We start from the raw sequence: 17531 nt of genomic DNA on the forward strand, positions 1-17531 counted from the left end.
TTATACAATTAGCTTTCTTCTTCTTCTTCTTCTTCTTCTTCTTCTTCTTCTTCTTCTTCTTCTTCTTCTTCTTCTTCTTCTTCTTCTTCTTTGTCCTCCTCCTCCTCCTCCTCCTCCTTCTCCTCCTCCTCCTCCTCTTCTTCTTCTTCAATTTATATGAGTACACTGTCTTCATGCACACCAGAAGAGGGCATCGGATCCTATTGTAGATTGTTGTGAGCCACCAGGTGGTTGCTGGGAATTGAACTCAGGACCTCTGGAAGAGCAATGCTTTTAACCGCTGAGCCATTTCTCCAGTCCAAATTAACTCATGTTTGTTTGTTTATTTTTTTCCCTGTACTTTCATGGTCTCGGTGGTTGGTGGTCTCATCTTTCATATATAAATCTTTTATCCACTTGGACCTGGTTGGTTTGGAGTGCACTACGTAGCTCGTGCTGGTCTCAGGTTCACAGGCTCCTGCCTTAGTGCTGGGATTACAGGCGTGTGCTACTACACCTGGCTCACTTGAAATCGGTATTGATGTATGCCTACCTGTCTAATCCAACATCGTGATTAGAATTTTTTTTTTTTATGGGACCAGAAATGCTGAGTGATTTAAGATCTGTTCAAAGAACGAGGCGTGGTGGCGCACGCCTTTAATCCCAGCGCTCGGGAGGCAGAGGCAGGAGGATCTCTATGAGTTTGAGGACAGCCAAGGCTACACAGAGAAACCCTGTCTTGGGCGGGGGGGGGGGGGGGGGGGGGGGGGAGGTCTCTCCAAAGGGAGAATCAAAACTGAGGTGGTATTGGATACAAACCCTGCGACACACTGCACAGGCTCTCAGCGGTTGTTTCTTTTCCTCTTCCTGTGACGGCAGGACGAAGACATGGGGTGGGGGGCATCGCCAGTGAGGGGGCGGCCCTGTTGGTTGCTACCTGGGGTCTGGGCTCCGTTCACTTCTGAGAACCTCATTTTTGCTGATCTATAAAGCGAGTGGCTTGGTTTGAATGCTCTGAGGAGGTCGTTCTGGGAAACTGAGGCTGAGCTGGAATGTTCTGTGTTGCTTCCCCTTGTGTCCCTGCTCTCTGCTGACCTGTTTCCCTCTTGTTCCTGTTTCAGCTGTCTGAGAAGTATGGGCTTCCAGTGGAAAAGATCACAAAGCTTTATAAGAAGAGCAAAAAGGGGTAAGAAAGAAGCCAGCTCAGCCAGCTGCCCTGTCTGCGAGGGGCAGTTTAACGATGGCTTTATCTTTTGTTACATCCGTGGTTCATGGTTTTTAAGGTGGCCTTATCTTTTGTTACCTCTGTGGTCCATGATTTTTAAGGTGGCCTTATCTTTTGTTACCTCTGTGGTCCATGGTTTTTAAGGTGGCCTTATCTTTTGTTACCTCTGTGGTCCATGATTTTTAAGGTGGCCTTATCTTTTGTTACCTCCCTGGTCCATGATACCTCCGTGATCCATGATTTTTAAGGTTGCTTTATCTTTTGTTACATGCCAGTGTTGGAGGTAGGGAGACCCACAGTGCATTTCTTACCTGCCACCTGAGCTGCTTTCACACAATGACAGCATTATAAACAGATGAGAGTGGTCTAGAGGTGATGGGGGCATTGAGGAAGATGAGCTAAAAGAACCAGTTTACACTGGTTTCTGAGTGACACACTAGGGACAAAAATTAGTTGAGGCCATAGGAAATTATTAATGAAATCTCAAATGGTCATCGGACCTGCACATTGTTAGGAACAGTCAGTCCTTTCTGGCTGGGTGACCAGGAGGTTCTGAGTTCCCACTCAGGGCCTCAGCTGATTCTCACTAATATGAGCTTACGGATGAGGAAATGCTACAGTGTTCTGCCCCAGGTCTGACCTCAGGAAACAGAACACAGATTCAAGGTATAGGGGCAGTTAAGGTGGGATATGTCAATAGCCCCAAGGGTCATATGTTTTATTCAGCTCTGCCCCTTTCAAGGCTTTTCTAAGGCTTCCTCTTGGATAGTAGGTGCCTTTAAGGTCTTCACTGGACCCTTTTCATGAAGAAGACATGACTTGGAGCTCTCAGGCTCTCTGAATCTGGGCCTCTCCGCTCACTGAGCGGCAAACTTGAGCCCTTGTTGGAAACTCAATGCAGGTGTGCTGCCACTTTTTCCAAGGTCAATGCAGTAGGCTGGGCTACTACTTTGAAAGACTCAAGTCTTCCTGCCTAGAGAGCCTCAATGCAGCCAAACAGCACTGGGGCTGGAAACTCCTATGCACAAGCCTTTTCTCCTAACAACAACCTGCTAAGTACGGGTGGCTCTTCTTTTTGTGAAAACAAACTGAAGCTATGACATATTGCCCGATGACACAAACTGAAGCTATGACATATTGCCCGATGACACCGCCATAAAGCGATCCAGGCATCTGCGAATGAGACCAGCTCAGGCATTCCTCCATCACAGATAGAGGTGCTGCAGGTACTCCTTACTGGTTAAGAGCACTCGTTGCTCTTCCACAGGGCCCTGGTTCAGTTCTCAGCTCTCAGCACCCACCTGGCGGCTCACAGCCATCTGCAATCTCGTTTAAGGTGACTCAATGCCCTCTTCAGAACTCCAAGGGTACCATGCGCACATACAGTACACATACGTAAATTCAGGCAAAGCACTTACATAGAAAACAAAAATAAAATACACCACAGACTCCAGAACTTGGTTTTTTTGAATCCAAAAGGCTTTGGAGTAGGCAGGGCCAGGAGAGGTGGATAGCTTGGGGGTGAGGCAAAGCCAGTTTCACACCCTGCTCAGGTGTTCATTAGCTGGGTGTACTTGGGGGAGCCCGGGACCTTGCTGAGTTGGGTTTTTGGTTTTGTTTTTCATTTGCTTGTTTGTTTTTCGAGACAAGGTTTCTCTGTGCAGCCTTGGCTATCCTGGACTCTCTGTGTAGACCAGGCTGGGAACTCACAGAGACCCACCTGCCTCTGCCTCCTCGAGGTGGGCCACCGCACCCACCTCAGTTCTTTCTTACTTGCAAAGTGCTGATGATAAACCTTGCCTTTAAACTTGCCGTGGAGCCCGTGGGCACCATCTTTGACTTGACATATACATATTCAGCCAAGGGCAGCCGAGGTTCATAATGAAAATACTTAAGGGCCTGTTTGGGCTGTGGTTTGCGATTAGCTTGAAGGCTGCTCTCGCATGGACCCCCTCTGCTCACTGGTCTTGTTTCTTACCCCACCCCCATCTCACCCCAACTGTGGCAGCATCCTGGTCAACATGGACGACAACATCATTGAGCACTATTCAAACGAGGACACCTTCATCCTCAACATGGAGAGCATGGTGGAAGGCTTCAAGATCACACTCATGGAGATCTGAGCCCCTGGGCACGTGTCCGCTCCATAGGAGCTTGCGGTGCACTCCTTCCGGCGCGAGACGGGATCCCCGCAGCCCCAGAACCTGGAGATCCCGTCTCACCCACCTCATGTGACTGTTACAAGACTGCTGGGAAGGGGGCGAGGCCCAAGGCCCAGTGATAGCTGGTCTGTCGGGTCTGCCGACTCTTCCACTTGCTCTGAGCTGACGCTTGAGCCCTCGGCAAATTTCTTTGAGCCTGTCAGGCCCTTATTTATTGTCTGTTCTCTCCCCCCCCCCCACCCCCCGCTACCCCCCAGCAAGAATCTGGAGTCCAGGCCCTCCAGGACTTTACAGGTTACCGGTAGCTCCACTGGAGACAGGAAGCACAGCCAGTCCACTCATCTCAAAGAGCCTGGGGAACTGGTGTGTCTCTTTTCTTAACTCCCCACATTTCTTGGGTAGATGGACAAGATGAACAAGCTGCTGCTGCTTGGTGCAGTCTTCGTGGGGGGCAGGGGTAAGAAGGATGGCGGTTTACTGGCCCCAAACCTTCAAATTGTTCTGAGCAAGGTCATTTTTGCTTAAATACCTCCAAGGGATCTCAGCAAATAGCCACTGGGCCTTGTACAGGAAGACATTCTGCTACCATGTCAGTAATAAGGGGCACAAAGTCTGCCTGACAGCCGTGTACATAATTTGTACATAATATTGCAATAATATATTCTACCTGTGGTGTGCGGGAGAGTTTACTGCCATTGGCCTGGAGGGGGCACATCTGCAGACTCAGCATTGTGCTCTATCCAAGAGGAGGCTAGGGAAGAGGACTTTGGGGGTGAATGCCAAGATGGGCTTGTCATTGGGCCATGCCTGAGGACTTGTTTCCCCAAATGGAGCCATCTCTCCTCAAACATGGCTCTCCCTCGTGGCCATCGCATCGCATCTCATGGCGATACGTTGACTAAGCGCGTCGTTGGACCTGTTTGGAAAAGGCCATATGACCAGCGCCTCCTTTAGCTTTGGTGCGGGACACCTCTGGAGCTTTGTGCAAAGTTTCTACAGGGATTTACACTGGGGCCCTGTCGCTGGGACCTGCTGCAGAACTGCTTGGCCGACATGCGCATCCCGGAACTGCTTGGCCGACATGCGGATCCTGGACACTGCAGTGCCTCACAGTTTACAAGCGCGTCCTTCATCTCAAGTGGCCCCTTTGAAAACCCAACTGCAGCTTTGCGAAGTGAGCCAGCAGCTCGGCTGGGCTGTGAACAGCGGACATTGCTTCCCTTTGCTTCTGGAGACGGGAAGAGGTGAGGCTGTCCATCCTGTCTGTGGAGAGTGTGGGAGCCCTGGCGCTTCTGAAACCAGCTTTGGGAGGCCAGCTGGCCCCTCTCCTTGCCCTTGGGAGGGGTCAAGAGGAAATGGCTTCCACGAACAGTCACTGTAGCTTAAGAATTTGTATGTGCCCCCACGGGCCGAGCACTAGTTTGGGTAACCAGGCGCATCCCACCCCAGAGCATTCGTGGAAAGGTCCAAATTTGTCTATGAAGCACTTTGATGTCTTCCCTGAGACTCTGGTCTCTGGCTCCTGCCTTCCTGCCCCATCTGCCTCTGAGGCCCAGCACGGCTGAGGCTGACACTAGCCCAGCTATTGCTCTCCAAAGCCGCAGAGAAATCGAATGGATGGGGAATAGGAGTCGCAACCAAAAGGACCCCAAAGAATAGCAGGGGGCACCTTTCTGAGAGCCCACCGGACTCCTGATTCCCCCACTGTGCTGCCAGAGGTTTGCATCCTCTCCTCCACTCCAAACTCCACTCCTTGAACCAGCATCTTGGGGACCCTCTAGAGTACTCGTGGGTCTCTGATCTAAGACAGACAAACTCGGGGTTGGGAATACACGCTCTGTGCATTTCCAGTGCTACATAGCCTTTTGGGTGAGCATCAAACATGATTGGCAGATCCGAGAGGCAGTCTCAGGCTTCCAGGAGGAGGGAGACCAATCTGTAGCAACCGGATAGGCTATCAGCTCTTCTCTCCAGGCTCTCTGGGAAACTGTGGGTTGCAGACGACAAGCCAGAGACGGCTTTGCCTTTGTCCAGAGTCACTACAGTCCTTGTGATAGCCGTCGCCAGAACAAGGGATGTGAATCCACAAAAGAGTGGCACGGTGTCAGGTCTGTTGGTGGACTTGCGAGCATCTGCCCCTCGCTGTGTTGGCAGAGCTCTGCTGAGCATCAGTCCCTGCACAAAATCACTCCAGCAAGCTAGAAAAGCTTGCCTCGCTTTTGTCCCCCGAGCTAATCTCACGTAAATAAAGACCATATTTTTTGGTAATCCATGAACGACGGGGAGGCACATGAAGCAGGTGTTTTTACGTTCTGTGTCTCCACACATCGTTGAAATTTCCTTGGTGTTTAGGAATTGGAACCAACAGAAAAAAATATGGTGGGCTGCCATTTTGAAATAGGTTCCTAAAAGACTAAGGCATGTCCCAATGCAGAAACCCCAGATGCATGAAATGAGTTAAAACATTTATTTTCCTTCACATTTACTAGTCATGAGAACGCAACAGGAAAGGAGGGTTTGTGCCAAATTCTAAGAATGGCCCTTTCTGAAAGACAAGCCAGAGGAGACTGATGTGTACAATCTGCTCCCACATTAAAAAAAAAAAAGAGTAAATGTAACTTAATGGTTTTGTAAATGGGAGAGGGGGAATCTATAAACTATAAATATGTTATTTTATTTTTTGTACATTTTTAAGAAGAAAAAAATAAATATTCACAACACGAGTCAAACAGCTGCCTGCTGCTCTCTTGTGTGGTGACTGCTGGCGCTCTGCCTGCCGAGACGGAGTCGGCAGCCTGGGCTCTGAGCTGCTCTGCTCTTTCAGGCCCTGCTTACAATGAAGACTTTCTCTTCCAACATCCCCCTGACCCCCCACCAGGCTTCTATGAGAAGCGGGCCAAAAGGCAACAAGAGGTCTCCAGTGTGGCTCTGGACTGCTCCCAGCACAGCTGCTCTTATCCGGTCCCTCAGGTGGGTTCTGTCCGCACCCTTCTCCCTGGCATGGTTTGATGACGGAGAGGCTAAAACCACATGCGCATGCGTCAGTCCTATCTCCACACTTTCTGACCCTTGGAAACCCATACTGGGGCTCCTGTGGTTCCCCCTTGTGACAGAACCATTCCCACCGCTCCAGCTGGTGTTGTCAGTGACCTCCCAAGAGCATCTGTTCCAACAAGTAGCATACTAACGTTCTCCACAGCATCTCTCTCTCTCGAGGCACTGCCATAAAGTCTCAAAAAAGCTTTCCTTGGCCAATTTCAACCGCAGTGGGATCCCTGCCCTTTGTGCTCCCATCAGGACTAGGGGAAGAGCAGGCCTCACATGGGGGGCATTTATTTTGGAAACTTCTGAAAAGATCATGGGATTAGAAATGGGCCGTGCTCTTTTTTTTTTTTTTTTTTTAATCACTACCCATGTCCTTCCCCCTCCTTGGGTCTGACTGTTCTTCACATCTGCCTGAATGGGTTGTTTGGGGGTGGGGTGAGTGGTCAGCACATCTCTCCCTTTCCTTGTGGACATCAGAGCGAGCTGTGGATATCCATCCCCCTCCACTCAAGCTCCCGAACCCGGGGGAGTCTCCATGGGCCACACTCCATTTGTTCCCAAGGGTTCTTCAGCCCTGTGCTTCTCTAGGCCTCTCTATAAGTGGGTGCATGGTTAACACTGGGAAATCAGGAATTTGAGCAAAGAGTGGGGGGCCCCGAAACGGAAATGATCGGAGAGGTGTGGTGAGAAGACACTGGGTGAGCATCCCCCTGTGATCATTGGGCATCGAACACCCTTTATGCACCACTTGGGAAAGAACATTTCTGATCTCCCATTGGGTACGAGCTAAAGTATTTAGAGTGGTATTCCAGGTGGGGTAGAGGGTGCAGCTGATTTTGAGTCAAGGATTCCCGCCTCTGGGCCGACTTCTTTGCTAACAGTGCCTTTCCAGCTCTCACACACACTTCCAAGCCGACCACACTTAGACTGATGGGGGGGCACCCCTCATGAGCCCAGCCAAGGAATGAGCTGCCGCCATTGAAGAAGTTCAGCTTGATGGGGGCCGACTGGCCATTTGCCTGTCTCCCTGGATGGTGTGTCCTGGTGAGTGTTTGTATTAGCATATACCGATGTAAGACATTTGCAAATATGCACCATTTGGTTCTGTTCATCCCTCGGTACCCTGCCCTGTCCCCATTCCATGCCTGCTGCTCCTAGCCAGGCCTCCTGTCATGTGTGTGTGTGTGTGTGTGTGTGTGTGTGTGTGTGTGTGTGTGTGAGAGAGAGAGAGAGAGAGAGAGAGAGAGAGAGAGAGAGAGAGAGAGAGTTATTTAGATGAGAGTGGACAGTTAATACCACTGTTCCACTGTTAACCAAGTCACACCACTGAGGGAAATGCCTCCCCTTCCTTGAGAACTGTTAACTGCAAATAGCTTGGCATGGCAGGGTAGGGTTGTAAGTCTCTCCCCTACTCCATCCCCCACCTCCCTCCCATCCATGACAGAAGGTCCATTGGCCCAATCTTGTGCTTAATGGTGACTGTCTATCTAAAGGTTGGGGTTGGCAAGTCCAGCTGCATTGAAGTGTTTTCACTATTTCTCCCAGAGAAATACTAAAACGTCAGCTATTCCCCGGAAATTTCATGCAGTTAAGCCTTCCCATGGCCTGGGTGCTCCCAGTAGTTAGCTCCTGATTGCTGCTGTCTCGGCACCCTAGGGTGTCCTGGACTGTGAGCCACACATTAACATCCAGTACAGAAGGTTCCCAGGCAGCAGGCACATGAAGTTAGAAATGTGGGAAGTTGTAGGCATACAGGCTCCTTAGGGGCTCTGACCACCTTCCCACAATCATGGATGACGTCATGCGTTTCAGATATTATACATAGAGACTAACTGTGCAGTAGGAAGAGGCTCTCCACATCTGTGCCCCAAAGGTCTAGTTGGCCTATGAGGAGCTTACTGTAGCTCCTAATCTAAGGAGCAAGATAGTAATATTTGTTCATACAGCTTCAGCCTTTGGGGCTGCAGTCAAGGCCAGTGAATGTGAACAGATTTGGAGAAACAGGCTTTCCCACCAGATCTCAGACAGAGCGGGAAGGGAGAGGATTACATTGCTTTTGTTTTGTTTGAGACAAGGTTTCTCTGTGGTTAGCCTTGGCTGCCCTAGAATTGGCTCTGTACACCAGGCTGGCTTTGAACTCACAGAGATCCGCCTGCCTCTGCTTTCGAGTGCTGGGATTAAAGGCGTGCGCCACGGCCACCGCCATTGAGTGACGACGTTGCTTTCTTTAGGCTTCTACAGACCCGACTGAGCAGTTTTCCTGGGTTTTGCTTTTGTGCTTCATGTTTGGGGGAGAGGCAGGGGTGGGAATGGGGAGATTGAAGGCCAAGCTGGGAAGGAAGCAAAGAAGGAAGCCACATGTGGTGGCTTCCAGACTCTTCCACCCCCAAACCTGGAAGCTCCCCAAGACACAGGCAGTTCTGGCAGCTTAGTAAGGAAAATCTCATGTTCCAGACAAGGATATGAAATAATAAACATGCTTTAATGCCAGGCAAGAGCTACACAATCAACCGATAATGGGACCACTCCGCACAGTATGACATATATATTATTCATTTGTAGAAAGTCCCTCTGGGGAGTGCTGCTGGGGTGGGGCGGTACCCACAGCATCCGTTCTCCATCCTAAGTGAGGTATGAACAGTCCAGCATTCTGACACATCCTTCAAGTACTAGGCCATTTAGTCCAGTCCTGTAGACCACACAGACTGCCTTCACTTGGAACAAAACACAGCAGAAGCCACGCCTAGCCACCACAGGAGTGGCCGACGTCTTCAGGCACTCAGTCCTCTGCACGCTGTCGTCCCAAACACGCATGCATAAAATTACACGTCTCCAATGCCTTCCTGGGAGAGGTGGGGAGGAAAAGGAAGAAAACAGACAGATGGGTCCGCTCTGTGTGGCTAGCTAGTTCTGGAACTCTCCGTGCATTCTGGGGACCACAGGGTTCATAACCTATGCCTCTGGCTCCTGTGTTTCCGCTATCTCTGGAGGCCACCTGCAGTTTCCACCCCAGCTCAAAGTTCTAGGAAACATAGGATCTGGCTCAACCTGAGGCAGAGCCCAAGTGGATGAGCCCACCTCCCAACACCTGCGTGCTGGCTCCCTTCGCCTGCTGCACCAGTGGGTTAATTCTGCTTTTCAAGAACAGACTTTACCATTTGGCCCACAGGATTTGGCAAGCCTTGGTTTTTAAAAAAAAAAGGAAACAACACTAGGAGAAAAAAATTAAGATTTTTTTTTTTTTGAGATCTGGGTCTCAAATTTTCAACCCATGAAACCACCAGTCAAGTGTGAACTTTGGCCAGTTAGGAATGTTGCTGTGGGGGGACCTGCGGGCTGGCAGGAACCGGCTCGGCATCACTTTTCTTGTGGTTGTGTTTATCTTGCTGTGGTTCTTGGTCTACAGGAAGTAGCTCGGCAGCATTCAGAGACCTACCTGACTCCTCCTGGGCAGGTTCTGCCACCAACATCCTTGGGCGTCTGGGCCCTTCTTGTGCCTCTGTTTGTGAGGCTCTGGTTGCTTGTGGCCGGAAGTTTCTACTTCCAGTTTCAAAGTAGTGTATATGAGGTGACCAGCCCAAGCAGCTCCTCAGCTTTGCTGCATTCAAAGAACACAGGGAGGAGGAGTGCTGTTGCGACTCCCATGGCTGTGCCTTCACACAGCGCAGGCTCCCTACCTGGCTCTTACTGTGGGGGAACTGCCCGGCTGGCCCACACCTGACTGTTGGAAGAGTAGCTGGGAAGCAGAAAAAAATTAACATTCTAGATGTGGCTTCCCGACAAAGGATGTAGGTTAAACTGCTAGGGAGTCCCTCATTGCTCTTTCCCGGCTCTAGAACATTCATCTGCTTAGAGAAACATCACTGCGTTCGCGGCTGGTGCGCTGTTGGGCCCTGGCCCCTTGCCAGTGTGCGGCTCTGACGGACGAGATGCTTGCAAAGCTGCCTTTCCCCGTGTCCTCCGGCCACCTGGACTCTGGAAAACCATTCGGAATCAAAACGGGGCCCTTGTCATCCTTTTGTAATTTTATGGAGTATACAAAATACACCTGTTGACTTGTACACTTGTGCAAAGACAGATACGACTTATAAAACAAGACATTAACATTCATTGATGTTGGCTTCACAATAAGCTACTAAAACGGGTTTCTGTAGTAAGACTGTATTAGCGCCCACTAAACATGCATTTACAAGGCAAGACACTTAATTTGGTCTGCGATACCCAATATTTTATATACAGCAGTCTTTTTATAAATCACAAGTAGGCAGCAAGATGGGTCTGGTTTTTAAAATATGTTGCCATCTGTGTTTGATTTTTCAAAGAAACTCATATTAGCTCAACTCGTGTAAACCCACGGCGGGGGGGGTGGGGGAACAGCTGAGCCATCTTTCCCCCATCTCCTCTGTTAACTTTTACTTCTTCATGTTCACAGCTTAGAAACTACATCCTGCTGGGGTCGAGGGGAGTGGGCCTCTTGGCGCAATGTCCCAACTCCCTTTAATAGCCTTTCCCCAGAGGGTCACCTGACCCTGAAAACCCTAGCCTCAGATGCTCGCCGTAGTCCTGAGGGCACGTGTGACAAGACCCAGATTAGCCCCTCCAAGCTTGCAGAAGGATCTCAGGGCTGAATGGATTCCCTTCTCGGGCCCTCAAGTCTTGGGTTTTAAGACAGAGACATTAGAATCAAAGGAAAAAATAATGACATTAAAAAGTCATCCAGCAGAGAATTCCACGGAGTCCGCTCATGCCCTCCACAAGCACGCGGGCTCTGGGCACTCATGTCCACAATGAAAGAAGCAAGGGGCAAAGGGTGTCACAGGAGGGCACATCTGACCGAAGAGGGAACAGCGTCACTGTCAATATTGTTTGGCAAAAATAAAAATAAAAAATAAAATAAGTTTAAAAGCTAACTGGGAGAGACACAAGCAGCTGTAGCGTCCTCACGGTGCAGGGCTCAGAACTGGCCAGCGCTGCTGGGGTCGCACTGCAGGAGACGCACTATGGATGGGTCGCTTTTGGCCCCTCGGATGAATTCTTCCAGGGAGAGTTTTCCTAGGAAGCAAGAGGAGCAGTGAATGGCGGGCCATGGCCCTTCACACTGTACCCGAGGAATGGCAGACGCCCACCGCTTCCCCCAGTAGAGGCCAGGAGACCATGAGGCAGGGACCCCACATCTCTGTTTACCATGACATTCCTCACCTGTCCCAGGACACAGGGCCATTTCCCATCACCACTTCCAGGACAGGACTCAGGGCTTGGGGAGGGCATTGGCTCACCCTGACCTCAATCTCTGCCCTACTGGTTCTTCTGCCTCTACCTAAACCACCCCAAACTCCTGAGCCCCCCTGCTCAGTATCTAAGGAATGAATAGCCCAGCTCATTTGAGTGTGTCAGGCTCTTGCAGCAGCAAATCTGTGCCCATGGGTTCCTTCAGCCACGTGTACCAGAGAGCTCAGGTTTGCAGAAGACCCCTCCCCTTGGGTGGTTCGTTTAACAACTTCCCGAGGAGAGCAGAGCGCATTCAAAGTCGGGAGAATAAGGAGTGTGTTTTAGACAGAGGGTGGGCTGCTGCTTTCGCTCTCTCCTCTCTCTCTCCCCGTCTCTCCTCTCCTCTCCTCTCGCTCTCTCTCTCTCCTCTCTCTCTCCCCCGCACTCCTCCCCCTCCCCTCTCCTCTCTCCCCATCTCTCCCTTCTCTCTTCCCCTTCTCCCCCATCTATGCCCCCCTCTCCCCCCCCTCTCCCTCCCTCCTCTCCTCTCCTCCTCCTCGCCTCCTCTCTCCTCTCTCTCCCTTCTCCCCCATCTATGCCCCCCTCCCTTCTTCCCTCCCTCCCTCCCTTCTTCTCTCCCCCCCCCTTCTTCCCTCTCTCCCTCCCTCCTTCCTCCTTCCCTCCCTCCCTCCCTCTCCTTCCCTCCTTCCCTCGCCAGGTGGCTTGAGAAGAGAGCCAGGAATCTGTTTCCTCACCACACCACTCTTGTTTTTTCTTCTTTTTTGACAGGAAGTCTCACTGTACAGCCCAAGCTTCCCTAGGCTTCCTCAGTTTCCTGCATGCCCAGTATCCCTCTTTCTCAACTTTTTTTTTTTTCCAGTAAAAGTCCTCTGTCACTGTCACTTTGGAGACGTGAGTGGGCGAGGGGGGAGCTTTACGTGTTCCTGGCGCTTGCACTGATATATTGGGAATGGGACTGCTGGGCACCTTAACCCAGCTCTGCCCTCTCTTCTTTCCTGGAGACTTCGCTCTATTTGTTCTTCCAAAGACAGGACACCAGGCTGTCAGGCTCCTCTAGCCCTGTGCACTCACTTCCATTCCTCCTTAGCTGCTCTTCCAAGCTACCTGCTCAGCCACTGCAGCTGAGAATGAGGGTGTGGGAGCAGAAGCACCCTTTTGAACACTTGGAACTTGCAGGGCGCGGGCGCTGCATCTGTAGAGCACTCGGTGCCCAACATGAACTCCGTCCCTTCACAGACTCGCATGGCGACTTGCCTGTAGGTGCAGAGTTTTCATGGCAGAGGCCAGCAGTGAAATGCTTTAATCTAAGGAGGCTCTGGTTGTAGTGGCATTACAGGATGCCAGCTCTGAAGCCAAGCCCTGAGTTGAAGCAATGAGTCTCCTGGGTGCTCAACAGTCCCCCCTCCCCTTCTCTCACTGTTTCCATCCCCATAACTGCCTTTGTTTAAGCAGATCTTTCTTTAGCAAAACCCAGGGCAGTAGTAGTCGGCTGTCCACAGGGAATGGGAACCCAGCCAGGGCCCCTCGATCCTGTGCAGAGGCCCTGCCTGTGAACCGCGAATCTGGAGTCTTGTCGCCCATCGTTAGTCCGCCTCTAAGGAGGAGGCTGGGTCTTAAAGCCAGCATGTTCCCCAGACTACCAAAACCTGTGGTTCTCAATACCAGCAAGTTCGCTAATGTCAAAAACAATCCCGTGTTTGTTTAAACTTTGCAAAACAAACTAGGTGCTGTGAACCAAGGCACACGAGGGGAAACAGGATGTCAGAGGATGTTCTGCAAGTTCATGGGGGAAACAGAGCAAAGAGAGTTGTCTTCTGACCTGCATGTATGCGCCGTGGCACACTCATACAGGCCATGTGCTAATACGTGCAGCAACACACAGTAATAGTGAAGAAAATGGAATTTATGTTTTAAAAATGAGTTGGCTGGAGAGATGCTCAGTGGTCAAGAGCATTTATTGCTCTTGCAGAGGACCAGAGTCTGATTCCCAGCACCCACGACAGGTAGCTCACAGCCACCTGTAGCTCCAGCCCCAAAGCATCATATACCCTCTCTTCTGATCTCTGTGGGTGCCTGCGTGCATGTGGTGCACATAAACTCACACGGGTGTGCATATACATCCACATAAATAATAAATGCACATTTGTTTAAAGAGCTGTGATGCTTTAGCAGCATTGGGCCGTCAAGGGTCAGCCTTGACTTAGCACTGTAAACTCAGGGACTATTTTTTAATAGCATTTCAAGATTTGGTGAGAAAAATAAGGATGCCAAAATAACTTTAAATGTCAGCTGAATTACAAGCAATTCCTTAGCATATGCATGTCCCAAATATTGCATACAGACATAGACATAGTAAAAAGTCATTGTTTGCCAATTGATTGGGCCTCCTGTATCTTACTTGTCAGCCCAACATGCAGAAATCACATCTATTTATTTGCTTATTTTTCAGATAAGGCTTCCTTATATAGTCCAGGCTCCCTTCAGACTTGGTGGGGGTGGGGGGGAGGAGTCCTCCTGTGTCACTAAACCAGACTTGTCTCTTTTGTTTGAAATCCACCTTTCCTCTCCACTCTGGTTTGTGCATCTGCTAGTTGCATTTCACTTTTGGCAGTACCCTCTACCCAGTGGGAGCCTGCTGACCACTCCAACCCTCCTCCTCCTGCTCCCCACTATCTGGGAGTTTCACTTGGACTCAGCATCTTAGAGCATGCTCGTAAGACCATTCAGGAAGGCCGGGACAAAAGCTGTTGGGGTCTGTGAGAAGCAGCAAACCCATCCACAGACTCTGGTTCACTGGCCACAAGGATCCAGTCCTCTGGGAAAGGCCAACCCTGACTCAGTGGCCTTTTAGTTCTGCTCCGGAAGACCCATTCTATTCTGGGGAAGGGTAGAAGACAACTTAGGATGAAGTTAGAAAGACCTGGAAAATACGGCCCCTTTGCTCCAGGCTGGGACCAACTCCAGGGTCTACCCAGCTTCTGTTCCTTCCTGCCCAGCTGAGGTGGTTCTCACTGTGCATCACGTCCCTGTGCAGGACACCTGGTCCTCCAGTGGAGCTGCCCTGCCCGGACTCCACCAGCAGCCTGGCCCAAGCAAAGCTCCTCAGCCTCCTACCATCTCTATTGGTGTCCATCTGGCGGAAGATCTTTTCTGTCCTTTTCTCTGGGGTTGATTCATCTTCAGGCATTTTCATGACAGAGGAAACCATTTTGTAGATGGCCTAGGGACAGAAGTGACAGAGTGGTTAATATGGAAACACAGTTCAACCCAAGGGTAGCTCTGTTAAGTGTCAAATGCTGGAGTGAAGGGGAAGTTTCTATGCTCTGTTGGGTCTGTCCCTGGGGCTTGTATGACACAGGATGTAAAGTCCCCGGTAGAAGAAGGCCATCTGTAGAACTTGCCCTCCACCAGTGACACCCTCGGTAGTGCCAACTGGCAGACGAGCCCACAACTGCTGCCTCTGGTGTGTTGTGTGTATAAAGGAGTTCCTAGCAGCTATGGTACTGTCTGAGCCGTGCTTGGGACCGTCAGGGCTGGGGTTTGTATTCCTAACATGTGCCATGCGGGTGTTGCCATGCTCAGGTCCTCATACTTTGGATGACCGCCCCTAGGCTCAGAGACAAGCAGGGCTTATCATAACCCTGGCCTCTTGAGGATGACAGACACCTGACTGTCAGAGAAGCTCTTATGTACCATATGAAGACAGCACCTGCCAATAAGAAGCAGGTGACCTATTAGCTGAGGTAGGAAATAGGAGATGGGAGTTTCAGGAGAGAGCAGGGGTGGGGGCTGCGGGGGGGCGGATAGAGTCTGGGAGATTTGCCCTGACTCTGAGGAAGATGGACGCATGGTACCAAGGAGAGGTAAGCAGCCACGTGACCCACATAAATTGGATAAACGAGTAAAATAAGTTTTGAGCTAGTCTGGGAATGAGCCAAAGTTTATGGTCGAGGCATTTATCCATAAATAATAAAGTCGTTATCTCATGAACTGGGGCACGGATGGAAAACCTGTGCTTACACACATGTCATTATTTTCTCCCAGGCAGACGCTATCCTTCTCTCAGCACGTCCAGCACCATTCTCCCCCTCCAGTGTGTGGCTAGGGGCTCACACAAGTCTCCACAGTCCCCAGCAGCTAGGACAGGGAAAACAGGTGCTGTCAGGTTTTGGAGTATAGTTAACTTTGCGGTCTCAGCTGAGATAAACATCTGTGAGATATGGTAGGAGCAAACAGATTTGACTGAAAGACTGTGTAAGCGGAAGTGAAAATATGCCCCCACCCCCACCACAGCCTTTTGCAAATGCCCAGGAAAGGCTCAAGGACCTCACACATCAAAGGAACTTTGCATTTGGGAAGAATAAGATGAAGTCATTGTTTTGAGCTTCAGGTCATGATGTTGTTAATCAGATTTACTTTGGGCACCTCAGCCATGGGGGGAAAGTTTAAGAAAAAGTGTGTTTTTTTCCAGAAAGTTCCAGAAGTTTCTGGAGTTCTAGATAAATCAACATAACTAGAAAAAACAGGGAAGGAAAGACAACCAAGGGGAAGAAATGTGGGCCAAGAGTGACATTAAGGGTTAAATTTCCTTGCTTTATATTCTTGTTTAGAAGCAGCTCTATCCGAAATACCTAAAATATTGTAGACATGTTCTATTCCCAATCGACAAAATAAGAATAAAGGAGGATACATTTACACTATGGAATACTATTCAGCTATTAAAAACGAGGAATTTCCAAATTTTGTGGACAACTGGATTGAACTAGAAACGATCATAATGAGTGAGCTAACCCAGAAGCAGAGAGACTCAAATGGTATATACTCACTTATAACTGGACACTAGCCCAAGGGGCAGGTCCCATGAAAGTCTTCACTTACCAGGAATGTGGGACAGAGGGGAGGACATCCTATTGGGACTCTAGGAGAGAAAAATATAGGAAATAGGGAAATAGATGGATCCAGAGGGTCCTAGAAACCTACAAGAAGGACACTATGATGGGTAGATCTGGGCCCAGGGGTTCTGCTCGATCTAAGGCACCAACCAAGGACAATACGTGCAGTCATCATCAAACCTCTACCCAGATCTAGCCAAGGGACAGAACATTCGCCACAGTTAAGTGGAGACTGGGGACTGACTTTCACACAATCTCTGGTGCCCCATATTTGGCCATGTCCCCTTGTTGGGGAGGCCCAATGGCACTCGGAGGAAGGATAGCAGACTACCAAGAAGAGACTTGATACCCTAGCATCATATTCAGGGGGAGGAGGTCCCCCTTGGTCACAGTCATAGGGAAGGGGGAATGGGGTGAAAGTGGGAGGGAGGGAGGAATGGGAGGATGCATGGGATGGGATAGAAAATGAGATGTAATATGAATTATTTTATTTTTCAACAAAAATGTGTTTAAAAAAAGAATAAAGGTGGATTCACCCTCTAGAGCTCCCCTTGGGCAGCTCAGAGACCCCTTAGGCACACTCTCTTGTCTGCCAGAAACACAGGCACAGCCCTTGCTGAACTCCAGGGACACCCCATGATGAGTCACTCTGGGAGGACAGTCCAGGCCAGCACGGTGTTCCTGTTCAGGGTGATGGCTGTTGCTGGATAAACTCAGACAGAGCCAGCTTCCCTGGAATGTACTCACCAAAGTGTCTCTGCAGGCAAAAACACAGTCATAATTAGTCCTTCTCCTGGACCATCTGTGTTGCCACCTATGCTACGGGTTTAGTACCAGAGGCCAAGCTGTTGGCCAAAAGATAGTGGTTTTGTTGTTGGTGGTGGTGGGTTTTGTTTTGTTTTGTTTTGTTTGAGACAGGGTTTCTCTGTGTAGCCTTGGCTGTCCTTGACTTGATTTGTAGACCAGGCTGGCATCAAACTCACAGAGATACGCCTGCCT

At 50.1% G+C, this 17531-nt stretch overlaps 2 protein-coding genes across 5 annotated transcripts in view; one reads left to right on the forward strand and one right to left on the reverse strand.

Moving 5' to 3' along the window:
• Positions 1-3579, forward strand: part of Grhl2 (grainyhead like transcription factor 2) — a 135659-nt gene extending 132080 nt beyond the window's left edge. The window contains exons 15-16 of the mRNA XM_051159481.1: positions 1101-1165; positions 3213-3579. Coding sequence (XP_051015438.1) covers positions 1101-1165; positions 3213-3327 — 180 coding nt within the window. The 3' untranslated portion in view covers positions 3328-3579. The remainder of the gene's footprint in view (positions 1-1100; positions 1166-3212) is intronic.
• A 6848-nt stretch (positions 3580-10427) lies between these two features.
• The window catches only part of Ncald (neurocalcin delta), a 268985-nt gene continuing 261881 nt past the window's right edge, over positions 10428-17531 (reverse strand). For all 4 annotated transcript variants that reach the window (XM_051159483.1, XM_051159485.1, XM_051159482.1 and 1 more), the window contains 2 exons: positions 14755-14860; positions 10428-11463 (listed from right to left, as the gene is read on the reverse strand). In XM_051159483.1, coding sequence (XP_051015440.1) covers positions 11366-11463; positions 14755-14860 — 204 coding nt within the window. In that variant the 3' untranslated portion in view covers positions 10428-11365. The remainder of the gene's footprint in view (positions 11464-14754; positions 14861-17531) is intronic.

Source organism: Acomys russatus, chromosome 17 (genome assembly GCF_903995435.1).
Source record: "Acomys russatus chromosome 17, mAcoRus1.1, whole genome shotgun sequence".
Taxonomy (NCBI): domain Eukaryota; kingdom Metazoa; phylum Chordata; class Mammalia; order Rodentia; family Muridae; genus Acomys; species Acomys russatus.